The sequence below is a fragment of the Chaetomium globosum genome, genomic scaffold, assembly GCF_000143365.1.
Source record: "Chaetomium globosum CBS 148.51 scaffold_1 genomic scaffold, whole genome shotgun sequence".
In the NCBI taxonomy this organism is placed as follows: Eukaryota; Fungi; Ascomycota; class Sordariomycetes; order Sordariales; family Chaetomiaceae; genus Chaetomium; species Chaetomium globosum.
In genome coordinates this window covers 6011685-6027808 of record NT_165976.1, presented here as the reverse complement: position 1 = coordinate 6027808, position 16124 = coordinate 6011685, and the positions used below count along the sequence as shown (strand labels likewise).

Below are 16124 nucleotides of genomic sequence, written 5' to 3'. Positions count from 1 at the left end.
CATCCATCCCTGGCATCCGTTCAATACGCAACGCTCTTGTCTGCACGCAAACTCGCACAAAAATACGCAGGAACAGGTATAAAAGTCAATGAAGTTCAATAAGTTTACCATTGCTTTGCTGATTGATATATGTGTCCGGCCACCCCGACGTGACACTGACCAAACATTGACCAAAACACCCAACCGACACCGACACCGACACCGACACCAACACCGACCGCCCGACCGCCATTGTATTACAAGAGCCATATATTGCGATATGATAACAAAAAAACAAGGTTGTGTGTGTGAGAGAGAGAGGGAAACAACAGAGCAGGTATCATCTTGTTCTCAATTTCAAAGGCCAACGCGACGAAAAGGAGACCAGGGAGTTGCGATTTCAGTTTTGCAATGCAATCGTTGTGTGCAGTGCGGTCCAGTCCTCCGCCAACATGATTCGGATTCCTCGTCAACCTCTTCTCGGCGCCACTCGAGGGTCTCAACCCCACCCGTTCGTTCCAACCACAACGTCTAGCGCGGGCTGCGGGAAAAGGGCAGGTATATGCAGGGTACGTGACGTTTTGGGGTCGCCCTTAGTTCAACCGGCCTCGCCACCCCTGGCCTTCCCTCTCCTCCGGAAGAAGTCCATAACTTTCCTCGCTGGACCGCTGCTGCCGGAGTGGTCGTGGCCGCGCGAGTAGGAGTCGGTGTCCCATGCATCGACGAATCGCTTGTTCTTTTGCAGGACGCCGCGGCCGGCTTTACCGCCGCCAGGAACCCTACGCCCGTCGAAGCCCCCGTCTAGGTGAGAAAGCTGCGGGAGCTGCGGCGCCGATCCGGCAGGTCGTCGCATGTTGTCCACCGACCCATCCGAGCCGCCGCTTAAGAGCGGGGCCGGCACATAACCTTGGCTGGCAGACGGATGGCTGTACCCGTTGGCGGGATATTGTTCTTGACGCCCATATGGGTCGATCGAGGTGCGGGATTCGTCGTGAAGCTGTGCGTACATGCCATCGAGGGTGGACGCATCCACATGTTGTTCGTGAGCCAAGTCCTGGTCTGTGTACCGACCGTACTGATCAGCAGTCGGGGGTTCCTGGATAGGTAGATCCTGTTGTGAATCGAGCTGCGGGTCATCCTTGCCAATCCCGATCGCCTTGAGCGAGAAAGATGCCGGGATGAATGAGAAGCGCCTCGCGTGCTTCTCCTGGGATTTCTGCGAGCTGTTGATGCTGCCCGACGTCTTCTTGCCAAGGCCAATGGAAAATGACCTGCGGGAGCGCTTCGAATCCATCGACTGCCGGGTTTCATCGCCTCCCGAGAGGGAATTGTTCATGCTGACGGGCGGATATTTCCTTCCCTTCTCCCCGGTTGGTTGCTGCTGCTCTGCCCGTTTGCGGTTCTTACCACCAAACAGCGACCCGCTGCGACCAAAGAGCTTGCCGCCAATCTCGCCCATTGTGCTGGATCGCTTGTGGCCCTTGGCCTCCCCGCCTGGAGCGCCGCTAGGGCTAGCTTCGGCTGTCTCGGGGCCAAGGCCAGAGAGTCTGGCAAATTTCGGAGGTAGAGTGGTGCTGGGCCGCCCATACTCTTGAGATTGGGGTTGTGATGTTGAAGAGGGAATTCCGTAGCTGCTGCCGCTCCGTGGTGGTTGTTGGATCCTCCCGTGGGCGTTCGTATCCGCAACCTCAGGAGGGACCGGCTGACTGTACGAGGGTTTCGCGCCAGCTCCGGGGCCCTTGGAACCAGTCGACTGCATGGAACCGCCGGTTGCGGGCCTGGCGGAAGAGGAACTTGGGACCGTCGACATGTAAGGTGCCTCGCGCCCACCGCGGACGGCTGCGGCTGATGAGTTCGGGTTGCGGTGAGTGCTTGGTGGCCTCCTCGACGCGACCGGCGGTTTGCCGTACGTGTCTGCACCAGCTTGGGGATTCTGAGCTACCGGTTTCTCCTTGGGCGATGATGTCGTGCCAACATCGGCAGCCTCCACAGCTCCTTGGCTCCCGGGATGAGCACGCGTACGACCACCGGACGATTGAGTGCCTGACGATTCGCCACGTTGTGTGGTCGTATTTGGCGCGACATATTCCACCTGCACCGTACGACGTTTGCTGTCCCTCTGCTGCTTGGCTTGCGCGGCAGCCTCGACGTCGGCATCGATAGTGCCCTGCTTGCTCACCAAACCGCCAATTGTGGGCGAAACGGCCGTCTTCTTTGATGATTCCCGCACTGACGAGCTGCGCCCGAGGGCCGGATTCTCCTCGTCTTCTGGGGGCACCGTCGTGTTTTGGATATCCTTGGGGCTCGTGGTACTCGAGGTGATGAACTCGACGACATGGGCATACTCGCTGAGCCAGCTGTGCCGTGCCACCTCAAACAAGTCCGCTCTTTTGCGCGGGTTCGGAACGAGAATCCTCCGTAATAGGTCGCGCGCGTGAGGAGTGACGTACTCGGGGAAAGTTAGCGGGGTGTTGACGATGTATTTGTAGAGAAGGTTGATATTGTCGCCTTCGGGGTTCGCCGGATCGTCATCAAATGGAAGATATCCAGCAAGCATCGCATACTAAACAGAAACGTCGAGGTTAGCAGGGGTTGTGTTTGCACTCCACTAGCTCAGCCACTTACCAGGATAACACCGCAACTCCAGACATCCACCTTTCTTCCAGTGTATAGCGAGTCGCTAACTACGAGCTCTGGCGCTGCGTAGCAAGGGCTGCCGCAGCTCGTTTGCATCAAGTCGCCCTTTCGTGAGCCGTTCGGCTTGACCTTGTCCAGTCCTACGCGCTTGACGAATTCGCGATCCGTCAAGTTCAGCTCTTCCTCCTCACTCAGCTCCTCGTGCGGGTCAAACGTGTTAGCGAACCCAAAGTCTGTGATGATGATGTTGCGGTTACGGTCGAGCAGAAGGTTCTCGAGCTTCAAGTCGCGGTGCACTATCCCCTTCTTGTGCAGGTAGCCCACCCCGGACACAAGCTGGGCAAATAACCGCCGTGCGGCGTTGTCTTTCAGGTATCGGTGGTTCAGGATGTAGTCGAACAGCTCACCCCCGGAGGCGTATTCCAGCACGATTCCGTAGTGCCTGTCTGATTCTTCCATCTTATGGAGCCGGACAATATTGGGGTGTGTTAACTGCTTCAAGATGGCCACCTCGCGCATGATCTTGGCCATACGTGAGGGGTTTCCGCCCAGCTGGTCCTTTTTGATGAGTTTGATGGCGACCTGATGGCATCGTTAGCGGGGCAAGCAGATTGGGCAACTCAGGGGGACAACGTACCTGCACACCACCTTCTTGCCTCCAGCCAAGTTTGACTTTCCCGAATTCTCCCTCGCCAATTGTATTTCCTAGTATGAACTCGCCAAACTTGGTCTGTTTTTCGCGTCTCGTGTGATCGTGCCGACTTCTCCCGCCACGCCTCGTCTCATCCGCGGGGTCGGCCATGGCAACCACGGGGGGCGCCGCCGCGTCATCGTCCTGCAGGCCCGCGTCCTGGTGCGGTTGGGCCAGGGCAAGGCGCTCCTTCTCCCTTTCGATATCAACTTCGGGCTGAGAAATCAAGATGCTGTTCAAAATCTCGCTCGCCTCTCTCGACGGCCCGTTAGTCGAATGCGCGTTCGGAGGCGGTGAGCGGACAGGGGCTGTCGTTGAGGGGTTCCCACGAGCATCGCGGGCCCCATTTGCCCCGTATTGATCCTGTGAAGATTGGGTGGTGCGTCGATTGCGGGAGCTCTGCTCCGACGGATCTATCCTGCCATTCGCGTCGCGGCTGGAATCGGCATGGGTTCGGCGGGACGAGTCAGCGGAGCGCTCGCTAGGTTGGGTCCGCCGAGAACTCGATGTCCGCGGAGGGACGGCGGTCGGCATGTTACGCCTTCGGTCCGCGAACTGTAGTTCCGAAGGATCTGTTGCTGAAATCACTGGCATTGTCGCCGGCGAGGCGACGGCGGCGCGGGAGCTCATTGGAGCGTTGGGGTCGGGGACCGCGTCGTCGGTAGTGCTGGGCCTGTAAGGAGGGCGCCCGGAAGACGATGCTAGTGATGCTCCCGAGGGTTCCTGATTTGCATGATAGCCGGGATCTTCCCGTGTCGGAGATGGATGGGCCGACGGGTATTGTCGACCAAACTGCAATGGAGAAGCCGATGTTGGATGATGAGGCACTATGTGAAAAGCACTGGACATTCTCTGTCCCCGCAGACGCGCAGACAGAGGCAAGCAAAGTGCGTGCAGCACCGGCAAATGTTTTTGCCTGGTTTTGGTGTCGGTGCCAAATGAGCCGGATTAGTTGAGGGCGTCGAGCAAGACCTCTGTTAGCGAAACCAGGAAACTGTGGTCAGTCGAGGACAGAAAAGCGCCGACTTTTGCGGCGGTGCAGCGCCCTCGAAGTTCCCGGGTTGCGAGGTGCTAAACTCGAGAAATCGATTGGCGGTTGGTGCTATCAATGGGCCAATTCGATTGGCATTTTGTGCTGCGATTCGGTGTCGGGAGTGCCGCGTGCTGATTGATTACCTGCCGCCGGGGGTATACACTCGCAGCTGCGACGGTGATGTTGGGGTCGCGACGAGCAACTGCGAAGCCTGAGTCGTGGGCCTTGTTTACTCGCGCCGTACCCGCAGAACAATGGCGTCCTGAAAAGTTCGGGGGTGGGCGGACTCGGTATACGGCAGAAACTAAAGGTCGGAGGATAGCCCTGCGCTCCGTGCGGATCGCTCTCCCGTCGCGCGACGGTGGAGAGGGGGAGGGGGGGGGGGAAGACGGCGGTGAGGTGGGAAGGGAGGTTTGAGGAGCTAGGAGCGGAGAGCCAATGGGTTTGTTGTCGATGTGGGTGATGTTTGGCGCTCCTGCCCGCGCTGCCCGTTTCTCGGCTGGGGTTCCTTCCCCCAGTTCCTCTCGGCCAAGGCGTTGGGCAACATGTGCTCTGCCGCATACAGTGGGAATTTTTGGCTCAAGATGTTACAGGCCGCGCCGTTAGCGCCATGAAGAGAAATACATTGACTGCCCCCAATTTCCGCTGGGCTGACGCGTACCAGCCCGGTCAGTTTCTACCTCAAAACCCTTTAATTCCCCAGCTCCAAGCCCACCCTTCAGCGGCTGCCGTCGCCGGATTTCGAGAGCACACCCTTCAGTCCAGTCCATCTCTACACACGCGGCTGTCAAGAATGGTGGTGGTCGATATTATGAACGACTGATGAGTCACGCTAAATCTGAAGTCGGGAGAACGTCGCGTTTCGACCGTCATTCATCCCAACATCTTGCTCCCAGACGCATGAAAACCGGAAATAACTAGTTATCTTGCTCCTACATATGTATCAGCATCCCTCTCCCCAAGCTCTAGGTAGCGGTCAACCCGTCCGCAGGTATCCTGACATCACATACCCATACCCTCGGGCTGACGAGTTCGTATCACTCGAGACGATGAATTGCAATCACAAAAAAACTACATCCCGCTAACTAAACATCGCTGCCTCGCTCAGCCAGTTTTCATTCACAAATCCCGCTCGTTCAGTCTGATGTTTCGAGGCATCTGCGGGCATGATTGGATCCTCGAGGACTGTTTTGCAGATCCTCGTCGCAGTGCCAAGCGATCCGTCCATCCAGCACACTGTGTGTCTTGGCCCCTAACAGCTAGCGCCTCCGTACCTGAGCCAAGCGGGATTGAGACATGGTTCAGGGGTATCCGTTTGCAATGCGGTGGACCTTTTCCCATCAGCAAGCAAAAAGAACCCCTCCAGGACACCGACAAAGGGATATCAAAAACGGTTTCGGCAAAGGGGCGGTCGAGTTGTACATGGTGATACGATGCACAGAATAAAGAGGTCTGTTTTGAGTTGTGCTAACTACGTCCGTGGCGTTGGCATAATCTCTTCCTTTCGGGAACCATCCGAGAGAGCAGGGACCGATAAAAGGGTCACCGCAACCGAGGGATTCACAATCCAACTGAGCATAACACGAGGTCGAATGGAAGAAGACAAGGTAATCGGCACATGGCGCACAGCAATAAACCCTTCCCCATCCCATAAGTATCACATCCAGCCATCCCAGGCTAATATAAACCGCACGGCGGCACGCATTGATGTCGGAGATGAGGCGCATATCGAAACGCAGGGATCCAACGAGCTGACGGCATCCCCACGGGCCGCCCAAACGGCAACGCCGTGGACGACTCGCGCAGTCCCAAAACAGGGCATCCCATCGGTGTCCATCGTTCCCTTTCGGAATTGCGGCTGATCTCGCGGTGGAGTCCCTTGCCTGAACGAGCCAGAGTCACGTCCCAACCCTGGACTTCCAGAAAGCGTGGCATCATCCCTCCTCCGGCCCCCCCCCCCTGCCCTGCCCATCGCACATCGCAGCAGCAGCGCTTCAGGATCGGGAGCCCAGAAACTGGGCTGCCTGAAAAGCGCCGCCAGGGGCAAAAGAAGGCCCCCTTGCAGCCACTTCTTGCGCCCGCGGCTGCAGGAACGGCAAGATGAGGTAAGATCGGAGATTGAAAAAGCACAGATCGAACTGGCAGGAGATCGAGCACTTAGTCCAATATTCGGATGCACATTCCCGACGTTAGAGGAGGAGGCGTCCCGCACGCGCCCGTGGATCTGGTCAATATATTACAAGTATGTGTATGTATTACCGCGTTCAGGTATGACGTGCCTCGTAACACCATGTCCGACGACGTGGGAACAACATTGCTTTTGAAATGCGAGTCTTGAATGTGGCCTGTTTGTGGTTAGGATGGGGGAACCCCAACCCACAAGAGAGAAAAGCAAAACAGCCAATTCGCGAATGCAAGGCCCGGTCACACTCGCCCGCTGCATCAACAGTCTTGTCTTACACTGTTACACGCTTCGGGAACCGACATGATCTAAATAATGCTGCCCGACTCAGGGCTCATCACAATCCCTCTATCATTAGATTACAGCTTGATGGTGATATTGTACATATCCAACCCAACCGCGACACCCGTCAACACCGCCATATACCCGCCCAATATCCCCATCGTCGGAATCCTGCCCACATCTAGCGTGCGCACTGTCATGTTGACGAGGCCCGTCAGGAGGTTAGCCAGCAGGAAGATGGCCAGACCGTTCCGGTTATACGCCTGTAGTACACGGCTCGTTGCCGTGTGGTAGGCCTCCTTCTCCGCCTTCGCGTCTTGCGCCTTGTAGAATGCCGGGAAGAGAAACGTGTCGACCAAGGCAAAGGACAACATGAGCGCACTGTTGGAGGCCACCACCCACAATATGTAGGGTAGGTTGGCCAGTCGCCGTGACACCGTCAGACCTGCGCCGTATGTGTAGTCGGTGCAAAGAAGGTAGAGGGTTATCCAGATCGCCGACCACCCGGCCAGCCTGAGCACTAACGCGCGGCGTCTGGAGCCAGTGGTCCCGGGCGCGCCATCTCGGGGAACAAGGCTCCTTGGGAGGACGAGCATGCCCGTGTCTTGTCCGGCGAGGAAGATGGCGAGGTATCCAAAAAAGCTAAAGATGCCTTCTCTGTTCATGGACAAGAAGTCGGTCCTCGGCCCCGCTAGGATGTAAGCCTTCAACTCCGTGGTCTCCAAAACCACCTGATACAAGACACCAAGTAGGATGGCCAGCCCCGCATACGACGGCACCAACCTGAGCGCCGACTGGAAGAGCGCTACGAAAGGTGGCAGAAAGCCCAAGGTGAAGAAGAAATTCCAGTGCACGCCATACTCAGTCACGTGTTCGGCGTAATCCAGCCCCTTGACACTGAGCAGCCTCACAACGCCCAAAGCGAGAAGCGGCAGAGAGTGGCGCAACGACCGCACCAGCCTGGTAGCCAGCGGGGTGGATCGGCCGTCGGCGCGCTCCTTAAGCACAGGCCGAGATGCGACGACACCAGCAGAATAAACAAATGACCCGACACCCATGTCCATCAGCGATGTGCCCCAGGTTTCCACCTTGGCGTACCGGCGCGGGAACAGGCGGAAGTCGACCGCAAGAATGCAAATGCAGGTGACGACCATCATATTGCCGCGGTAGTTGGTCAGAAAAGGCTTGGTAGAGAGGGCACCGGGTGGCCCTGGCGACGCCTTGGACTGCGCATTGGGTGGAAGCTGGGGCTTTTTCCTGCGCGCCGAGGGGTTGTCCGAAAGGCTGAAATAAACCGCGGCGGCGGGGACCAGGAGGAGGATGTTGAGCAGGAGAGGCACGCTTGAGTAGAGGGTGACGGAGAGCAAGAGGGCGCCCACGTTGAGGAGGAAGTCGACAACAAACGCTAAGGGATTGTATGGTTTGAAAAAAGTCTGTCGGGCTTGGAGGGCGGACCAGAGGAGGGAAACGACCTGTGTGACGGGACTGATCAGCGACATTGCGGTAACAGCCTCGTTCGATATTTTTGTCTGATAGCTCATACCGGTGCCACTGCGCAAACCTGGGCAATCTCCACCACAGATCCGCCCGACAGGTTTGAGACAAAGTCCTCTTTCAATTGTTTGTAGCTCGGCGATGCTGCTGCCTTTGCGGCTGTCGCCGCCAAGTCGTCGGCCAGGTTGGCCATGGTGGAAAGATAACCAAGGGATTGGGTGGGAGGAGAGAGCGAAATCGGCGTAAAAAAAATCTCCTAAGATGACATCTCCCCAACAGACGATCCGGCGGAAGTCGCGACGGATACCGGAATCCCGTGGTGCCTCAGATAAAACTGTTGAGCGAGTGAGAAGTGACGATGGAGTCGGTAAATAGTTAGTCAGTCCTGCGGTGCCAGCTTGCGACTTCCCGATAAAGCCGCCAGCCGTCAAGGTGTGGCCCATCTAGCCAATAGCAAGCCCCAGAAGCTCTCCAGGCTGCAAAGACCCCACACCAGCTTCTTCCCTGTCACATTCCAGCATCAGAGGCCCCCATTCCAAACCCAATCCCCAGTCTTGAACTTTGAGTTGAGTTTAGGTTCGCTTCAAACTGTATCAGAGAAAACAAGTAGTAATTCTTACTTTCGCTTCCACGAAATTCTCTTTTTTAACTTCGAGTTAGGCTCTCAACTCCTTTAAGGACTTTAGCAACAACCATTGCGTTTGAACCTCGGTTCCGAGATTCAATTCAGGATGCTGCAAACAAATGCTGTCAGTGGCGTGCGTGGGTTTTCTTTGTCCTCCATCCTGGGCTGCGACGGGAGACTGCACAACTCAGGAGGCTGGTGACGACGCTCTGGAACGTGTAGCATACCGTGATTCCCCCTATCTTCCCCGAGAGATAGTCACACTTTTCACGGCCTGGTCTTTGTCCACAGTGCTCCAAGAGTGATGAGTCGCCCAGAGCTTTGTCTCGTACTATTGCCTCTGGCTGGCTGACTCACTGGGAATACCTGCTTTGAGGGCGACATTCTTTCAGCGCCGAAGAAAGGGAGAAAGTACAAAAGCAGGCGTCGCCGCCACTCACTCCGCCACCCTCGTGTCGCTGGTATGCTCTTCGACACTTGGAGAATTGCACTCAACACCGCCGGTAGCATTCTCACTGGGGTGTTGAATCACCTGAACACAAGAGGCACTCGACCGAAACTTGCAGTCGTTGTTACCACATTACATCATACAGGATGGAGACAGAGACTCGGTCTCGACCCGAGCTGCGTCCAGTTTGGACCGGCCGCGGCGACCAAGCCCACCCTTCTCCTAGGACCGCCGCGCTCTCTGCAACGAGCCCCCTTTACTCAGCCTCTCTGGACTTGCCCAGCCCTATGCACCCAATGTCCCCCGGCTACGACCCTATGAGAGCGCACGAGCGAGCTCTGGTGGATAAGCTGGACCGGTTCGACCATCGGGGGAGGCGCGAATCGCAACTGTCGCCAACCACCGCCCGCTCGCTCTCCCCGATATCCGAGCAAACTCGGGAGGCCCGGCGCGATTCTACCGCTAGCCTGCCCTTGCCCCGCGCCCCGGCGCCATCCCCGCTGTCTCCCACGCTCATGAAATACACCGGCCCGCAGACCCTCGCTGCCCAGACGAGAGAGATCTTGCTCGGGGGGTTACCTGATGGGCTACCGCGTTCGCCGTTAGCATTCTCCAACACCAGCCCCATCCACGAGCGCCGCCAATCGCTCCCACCACCGTACCTTAGTGGCCGGCGCAGCAGCCAGCAGATCCGAGACGACCTCCAACAACGGGGTCATAAATATCACGGCAACAGCCTCGGCGCCGACTTTTTCGTGTCAGCCGTTGCTCTTCGGAGATATAGTGACAGCTCCTTGACGGACGACGACAGGGCACCCCTGGAACGGTTGTCCGAAGGGAACCGCCAGTTCGCCATCCGTGCGGAGGTGAGACCGTCCGCGCCCGACCGAGGCCCTTTTCTCCTCAAGGGGATCCTCGACATCGATGCCCTTAGGGCTACCGTTCCGGAGCCGCCACCCCTATCGGCTGGGCCCCGGAGACATTCCAGCGAGGTCGCCATCCGTAGCCCTCTTCCAACAGGCCGGCGGCGCTCGTCGGTGGCGGCCAGCGCCAGACACGGTCTAGGCCCCGACAGGCTCCATAACACGAATACAGTGCCGATCCGTCAGTGCAGTTCCTCAGCATCCTTCGTCAGCCCCGCAGCTAACAAGTCTCTTCAGATGTCCCCTATGCACGCGCGTTTCTCCCCGTGCTGGCCGCGATTCTCTATTCGGGTCACATCCAAAAAGGCGACCTAGTCTATCTGCCTATACCTAACCCCAAGTCCTGGGCTAAGACGGTGGCACACGTTTACACCGGTCAGGGAGAGCTGACCGAGGAGATCAAACAAAACATCGAGTACCTCGCCGGTAAAGTGTGAGAGACAAGAGCGGGGGATGCGTAAAATCATCTTCTTGCCGTCATCGCCCACATGATGTGGGACGGCCCCCTCTACTAATCTACCCCTCTCATGTACTTTCGTATGACGGGATTTGTCCTGGACTTCTGCAGTATGTTTTGATGGCAAAATACACTAGTGAGAACCCGCGTTTACCTTTTCATCATGTAATTCGCGCTGACCAAGTTATGTGCACTGTGATTGTCGAAGTGGCGTGCTCGAGTGGCCATCAATCGAAAGCTATATCCTGGAACTGGGGGCTCTTCGGAGTGGGAGTTCAGGAGTTTGGTTCCCCTACGTGGCACGAGAGTAAGCTTCTCGCCCCTCAAATGTTCTGGGTCCGCCATCTGATCTAGGAAGTGGCCGAGTCAGGATGTCTAACCGGCTGACCCTGAGTCGATGCCAAATTCGATGAGCCCAGATTCGAATTTCCCCTCATCTTCAGCTCCGGGGACCACCGGAATCCCCTAACATGTATATATTCATGCCAACGAGTGTGCCCGGTGGTCGCCTGTCCTTTTGACCTCGCTGCCGTGGACGCTGCTCACATCAAGTGATCGGTGAATGCGATGTCAAAGTTGAACCAGACCACCAAAATAACAACTCGAACCGGCACAGCACTAAGTCATGCCAAGGAGCAACACCCCCGACCGTCGTCCTCCCCTCGCCAGCTCCGTCTCGGCCCCTAATATATTTTGCCGTCCGATGGAGCCCGGCCCGGCGCCGGTAGTGTACATCAACGGCTGGAATGGCGTCGGAAAGGAAACGGTAGCTGAGTATCTGACGCTTTTACTTGGCAATGACAACGCACTGCTCGTTGACGTCCGCAGCGTTGGTCGGGAAACTGCTAGCAGCAGCTCTTGTTGCGGTGGTGGCCACACGTCCAAGCACAAACACCGCCGCCGGCACGAACACCACCCCCTCTTGACTCCCGAACATCCCCGTTACTTCTCACCCGACCTCGATGCCGACGCCCACGACTTCAGCCCCTTACCGTCGCCGTCCTTCTCAACCTTCTCTTTCTCACCGCCCCCTTCCCGCTCCGCCTCCTTCTCCTCCTCCTCCACCGCCACCACATCCACCTCTTACACCTCGACAACCCCAACCACCACCAAACCCTCCTCAACCATCCCCTCCGACAAAAACAAAACCCTCTCCCCAACCCACAACCACCACCACCCACTACCACCCCCGCCTGCAGCCGCTCCCGCACCGGCTCCTACAACCACAACCGCAACCACATCCCCCACCCCTCCCTACCACACCCACACCCACACCCACACCCACGACCCCGACCCCAACCCCAACCCCAACCCCACCCCGCCCTGCAGCAGCGAGAACCTCACCGCTCTGCTCACCCGCCCGTCCAACGGCGCGCGCATAGCCGTGCTGCCAGCCTGCTGCCCGGACACGGCGGCGGGGCGGGCGGCGTTGCGTACCTTTGAGGCGGCTGCTGCGCGGGCGGGGCGGTTGTTTATTGGGGTTGTGCTGCGGTGTAGGGAGGGGGGTGGGGGTGCTGGTTGTGGCGGTGGTGGTGGTGGTTGTGGGAGTGGGACTGGGAGTGGTGGTGGGGTGGGGAGGAGGGTTGGGTTGAATACGGGTGTTGGTGGTGGTGGTGGTGGTGGTGTTGGCATGGGTGGAGGTGCGGTTGTGCCGGTGGGAAGGGTGGCTGCTGCGAGAGGGAGGGTGGCTAGTGTGGGGAGGTTGGACTCGGTTTTGATGTCGTCGTTTTCGGCATCTTCGCTGTCGTCTGGCCGGCGTTCGGGTGAGGGTGAGGCAGCGGCGGAGGACGGAGAAAAGGGTGATGGCGATGATCGCAACGGCGGCGGTGGAGGACAGAAAGGGTTGATGACTGCGTCTTTTCTAGGAGAGGACACGAGAGGGTATCAGGAGGCGAGGGGGAGGCGGTTCAGTTTGTCTGGTACTGAAACCGAGACTGGTGATGGGACTGGGGCTGGGACCGGGACCGAGGTAGGTGTTTGTTGGGTTCGTCGTTGGGAGCCCGACTTGGGCCTCGCTAGGCCCACGAAGGCTGGGCTGACCGTTGATGCCTCATGTCTGCCACCATTCGAGGTGGCGTTGCAAATTATCGAGTTCGTCAAGGGGCTACAGGCCGAGAAGGATGCTGAACTGTGCAGCAGTATTTGTAGTGCTGCCACGGCACCCGCGGAAGGGCCAGAAGGGGGGGGGTAAGCCGGGAGCGCCGGGGGCGGCTGGGGGGCAGTGAGGGTGGTGTCTTATACCAGAGTGGCTGGCTCTGGCTCGTGGCCCCCCTCCCCAGAAGGGCCCTCCCGAGGGCGAGGGACGGGCCAAGGGCGGTATATCTGGCCCTCCACGACGCACTACCGAGGCCAACAAGCCACGCCGCGCGCTTAACGGGTTCTATTGGTTTCCCCTCACCGACAAGGAAGCGAGACCAACCAGACCTGAGAGCCACACCGGTCACGAAGCCACACCGCCTCCAAGGGCACAAGACCAGGGCGGGTATGTCGGCACCACACCCGTGCGGCGTGTTATATTGCGCAGTGTGGTCTGCCTTGTTTTGTTTCACCACCTTCTGCAGGAGAGGAACGGGCCGCCTGAGACACACGCCCAAGCAAGGGTGGTCGGCCATATCACATGATACTTCAACAGGGGATGTTCGGGCCGGAGCGGCCTCCGACTCCTTTCCCTTGCGTTGTTCACCTTACACCATTTCAGGGGGCACAATACGGTGAAGGCCAGACCGAGGTCAACCCCATCCTGAGATATGGACCGGGGTCGAAACCGTTAAACCCTCCCGTCTAGGGTCGTCTGTCGACCGTTGGCTGTACCCCAGAATCGTCACCCACCAGTTGCCCAACGACCACGACCTTCCAGCAGCCCTGCGCCGGATTAGGGGGCGGAACGACACCCCCGGCACGGCATCTCGCAGATTCACCCACGATAGCCGCAGGAAGGCCCCCAGGTTACGCTACGGGTGCAGTAGACGAGTGGGGAGCATGGCCGGGGAAGGTGTCTACATGAGCCGGATCTTGGCTATGACAGGGGCGCGTGTCATGTAAGGGACGGATTGTGTACCCATAGTTGGCATATGGATGTATTGCGCGGCATGTTGGTGTCGACGTCGGCATTGGGCCTGCTGGAGGGAAAAGTCTCGTCATATTCTCATGGAAGAGATGGTGTCCAAACATCAAGGCAGAAAATGAGAACCCTAGGTAGTCTACGAAAAGCTTCACACAGTACTATACTTCTTCTAAACAGTCTCTTCTCAATTCTATCCCTATGTACTCGTCCTAATTTTGACAAACACAGCCGAAGCTAATGGCTCGACGACGATGTCATACTCATTGTCAACTTGTCATCGTTCTCATGTTCTGCCAACTTCGCAGCACCGAGTCTGCCACGTCTCATCGACATTCAACTCCCCCACGAACTGCTTTCCAACACGAACAATAAACAAGTTCCGTTCCCTGCCAACTAACCCACTCAAATCCACTTCGAATGCCTCTCCAAACGGAACACTCCGTGGCAACATCTCGCGACCATATCCACCACTCCCCTACACGAGCCAACAACGACAGTACATACGAAGTACATCAGGTACATCCACGGTACCTCACTCGGCAAACACAGACAAGGCAAACCAAAAAAAGCAAGAGTAATCTCCGCAAACCCCTCCCACTCCCTCCGATCCCCCGACGCGGCCCGAAGCCACAACCTCGAAGAAAGGGAACCCGGCGGGGTCAACTCCACCAAAAGGGCGATCATCAATCAACAAGGGGGGAGACATGGCCGCATAGGGAGGGGGGTTGAAAGTCAAATCCAGGCGAACCGAACCGAGCCAACAACATGAAGCCGATCCCCCATGATCCAAGATGGCGCAACTCAACCGCAGGCAAGCAATTGCTTCAAACAAAAACCCCCCAAGACTAGGACCCCATCGCAATCTTGTTGCGAGTCGCGCGGCTCCACGGGCGGTGCAACGCTGCAACGGGTGTTGCAACCTCCGAAAATGCTACGCCTACACTAGGGTGCGTGGGGGGAAGGAAAGCAAGGAGGCAAGGGCGGTCGTGCATTCGGTAGCAAACTCACTCATTCTCGAAGTAGGAAGCGGCAAGTCCCTTCGTGGCTTCTGCCTTGATTTCATCAAGACACCGGCCAAGCTTTGCTTCCCCAGCTTCCAGCCATCTTTGCTGCTTGCTGCTGTGCAAGGCGACCCAAGCGGAAGTAAATCAAGTTTATGGTCCGTCTTTCGTATCACTTGACCTGCCGTGAGACTTAGATTAGCATATCTACTACTATCAGCAAAACTGAATCTGAGTTGTTTTATCCAATATCCACCCACCATCCCGGCTCAGCTGCGAGAGTGGAAAGCAAGATAACAAAAGATCTCATATTCCCAGTTTCCTCACGACATTTGGTTGCAACCTACCCCCCGCCATCAGAGATCTGTCCGGTCTCCGGATCGCCACCATTGGTACGAATATTTCATACCTGAGTATCATCATCCATTCCTCGGAGAAGCATCGGCCACGACGCATCCCTCGTGCATCTCAACCCGCTCTCAAGCCGCTCTCGCACATACTTGCCGCATCCAACAAAAATTGATAGAGGCAATCGCCGCAGGATTGGCGTGCTCAATCAAATCACACACACACAGAGAGAGAGAGAGACAAACGCACAAGACGCACACACATTTGCCGCCTTTCCTCGTACGGCCGGCTCGCAGGACCCTTTTTCTTTTCTCTTCCTCCGTCGCCTCCCGTACCCGGCCAATCACCCCGCCCCAGGTTGGTTCAAACCACGCCAGGTCCAAGGCTTGGGCCCCCCCGCTCATGGGGCCTGTGAAAAGCGGTTGATTGCGTGCATACATATGGCGCGGGCGCAGGCACGCAGGGAGGGTCCAGACACACAGGGTGACTTGATTGAACAGCGAAAAAAAAAGAGGAGACAGGTCGAATTTCCCATCACGCACACAACCAAAGAAAAATAAGGGTGTGGAATATGTCAAAATTCGCATAAAAATGCGACTTGTGTGCCACTACCTGTGTGTTTGTGTCCCCCCAAAACTGGCTCAACACACACAACTCAAAACCGACACCGAAACAACACCCAAACAAAGCACCTTGCTGGTCCCGGCGCGGCTAAGTTAGGTAACGAATTTCACACCCGGTTTTGTTTCGTTTCATTTTCTGTGATCTCCTCCGGCCTAGACCCGGCCCTTGCCATTGAGCCAAGCGGCCCCAGATTTGCGATCCGCGCCGCCGACCGTTGACTGGCCGTGCTTTTGCCAGGGTCTCCCGGCGTGATGCGGGGCAGATTGCGGATCCCCGGCCTTAGTCGCCGAGAGGGATGCCGGATTGCACCCTATCGCCGTTGGCCCTTTCGCTTCG

At 57.4% G+C, this 16124-nt stretch overlaps 4 protein-coding genes across 4 annotated transcripts; 2 read left to right on the top strand and 2 right to left on the bottom strand.

Annotated features, from left to right (window-relative positions):
- Positions 1-577: 577 nt before the first annotated feature.
- Positions 578-4156, bottom strand: CHGG_01937 (uncharacterized protein; the record flags this gene model as incomplete). The annotated part of the gene is made up of 3 exons (XM_001221157.1): positions 578-2542; positions 2605-3198; positions 3254-4156. The coding sequence occupies 3 exons, from the start codon at positions 4154-4156 to the stop codon at positions 578-580; spliced, it is 3462 nt and encodes a 1153-aa protein (XP_001221158.1).
- A 2725-nt stretch (positions 4157-6881) lies between these two features.
- CHGG_01936 (uncharacterized protein) lies at positions 6882-8491 on the bottom strand (the record flags this gene model as incomplete). Its single annotated transcript, XM_001221156.1, has 2 exons — positions 6882-8276; positions 8348-8491. 2 exons carry the CDS (start codon positions 8489-8491, stop codon positions 6882-6884), a joined length of 1539 nt encoding a protein of 512 aa, XP_001221157.1.
- A 1026-nt stretch (positions 8492-9517) lies between these two features.
- Positions 9518-10731, top strand: CHGG_01935 (uncharacterized protein; the record flags this gene model as incomplete). Its single annotated transcript, XM_001221155.1, has 2 exons — positions 9518-10237; positions 10636-10731. 2 exons carry the CDS (start codon positions 9518-9520, stop codon positions 10729-10731), a joined length of 816 nt encoding a protein of 271 aa, XP_001221156.1.
- A 645-nt stretch (positions 10732-11376) lies between these two features.
- On the top strand, positions 11377-13793 carry CHGG_01934 (uncharacterized protein; the record flags this gene model as incomplete). The annotated part of the gene is made up of 3 exons (XM_001221154.1): positions 11377-12938; positions 13157-13233; positions 13537-13793. The coding sequence occupies 3 exons, from the start codon at positions 11377-11379 to the stop codon at positions 13791-13793; spliced, it is 1896 nt and encodes a 631-aa protein (XP_001221155.1).
- Positions 13794-16124: the final 2331 nt, after the last annotated feature.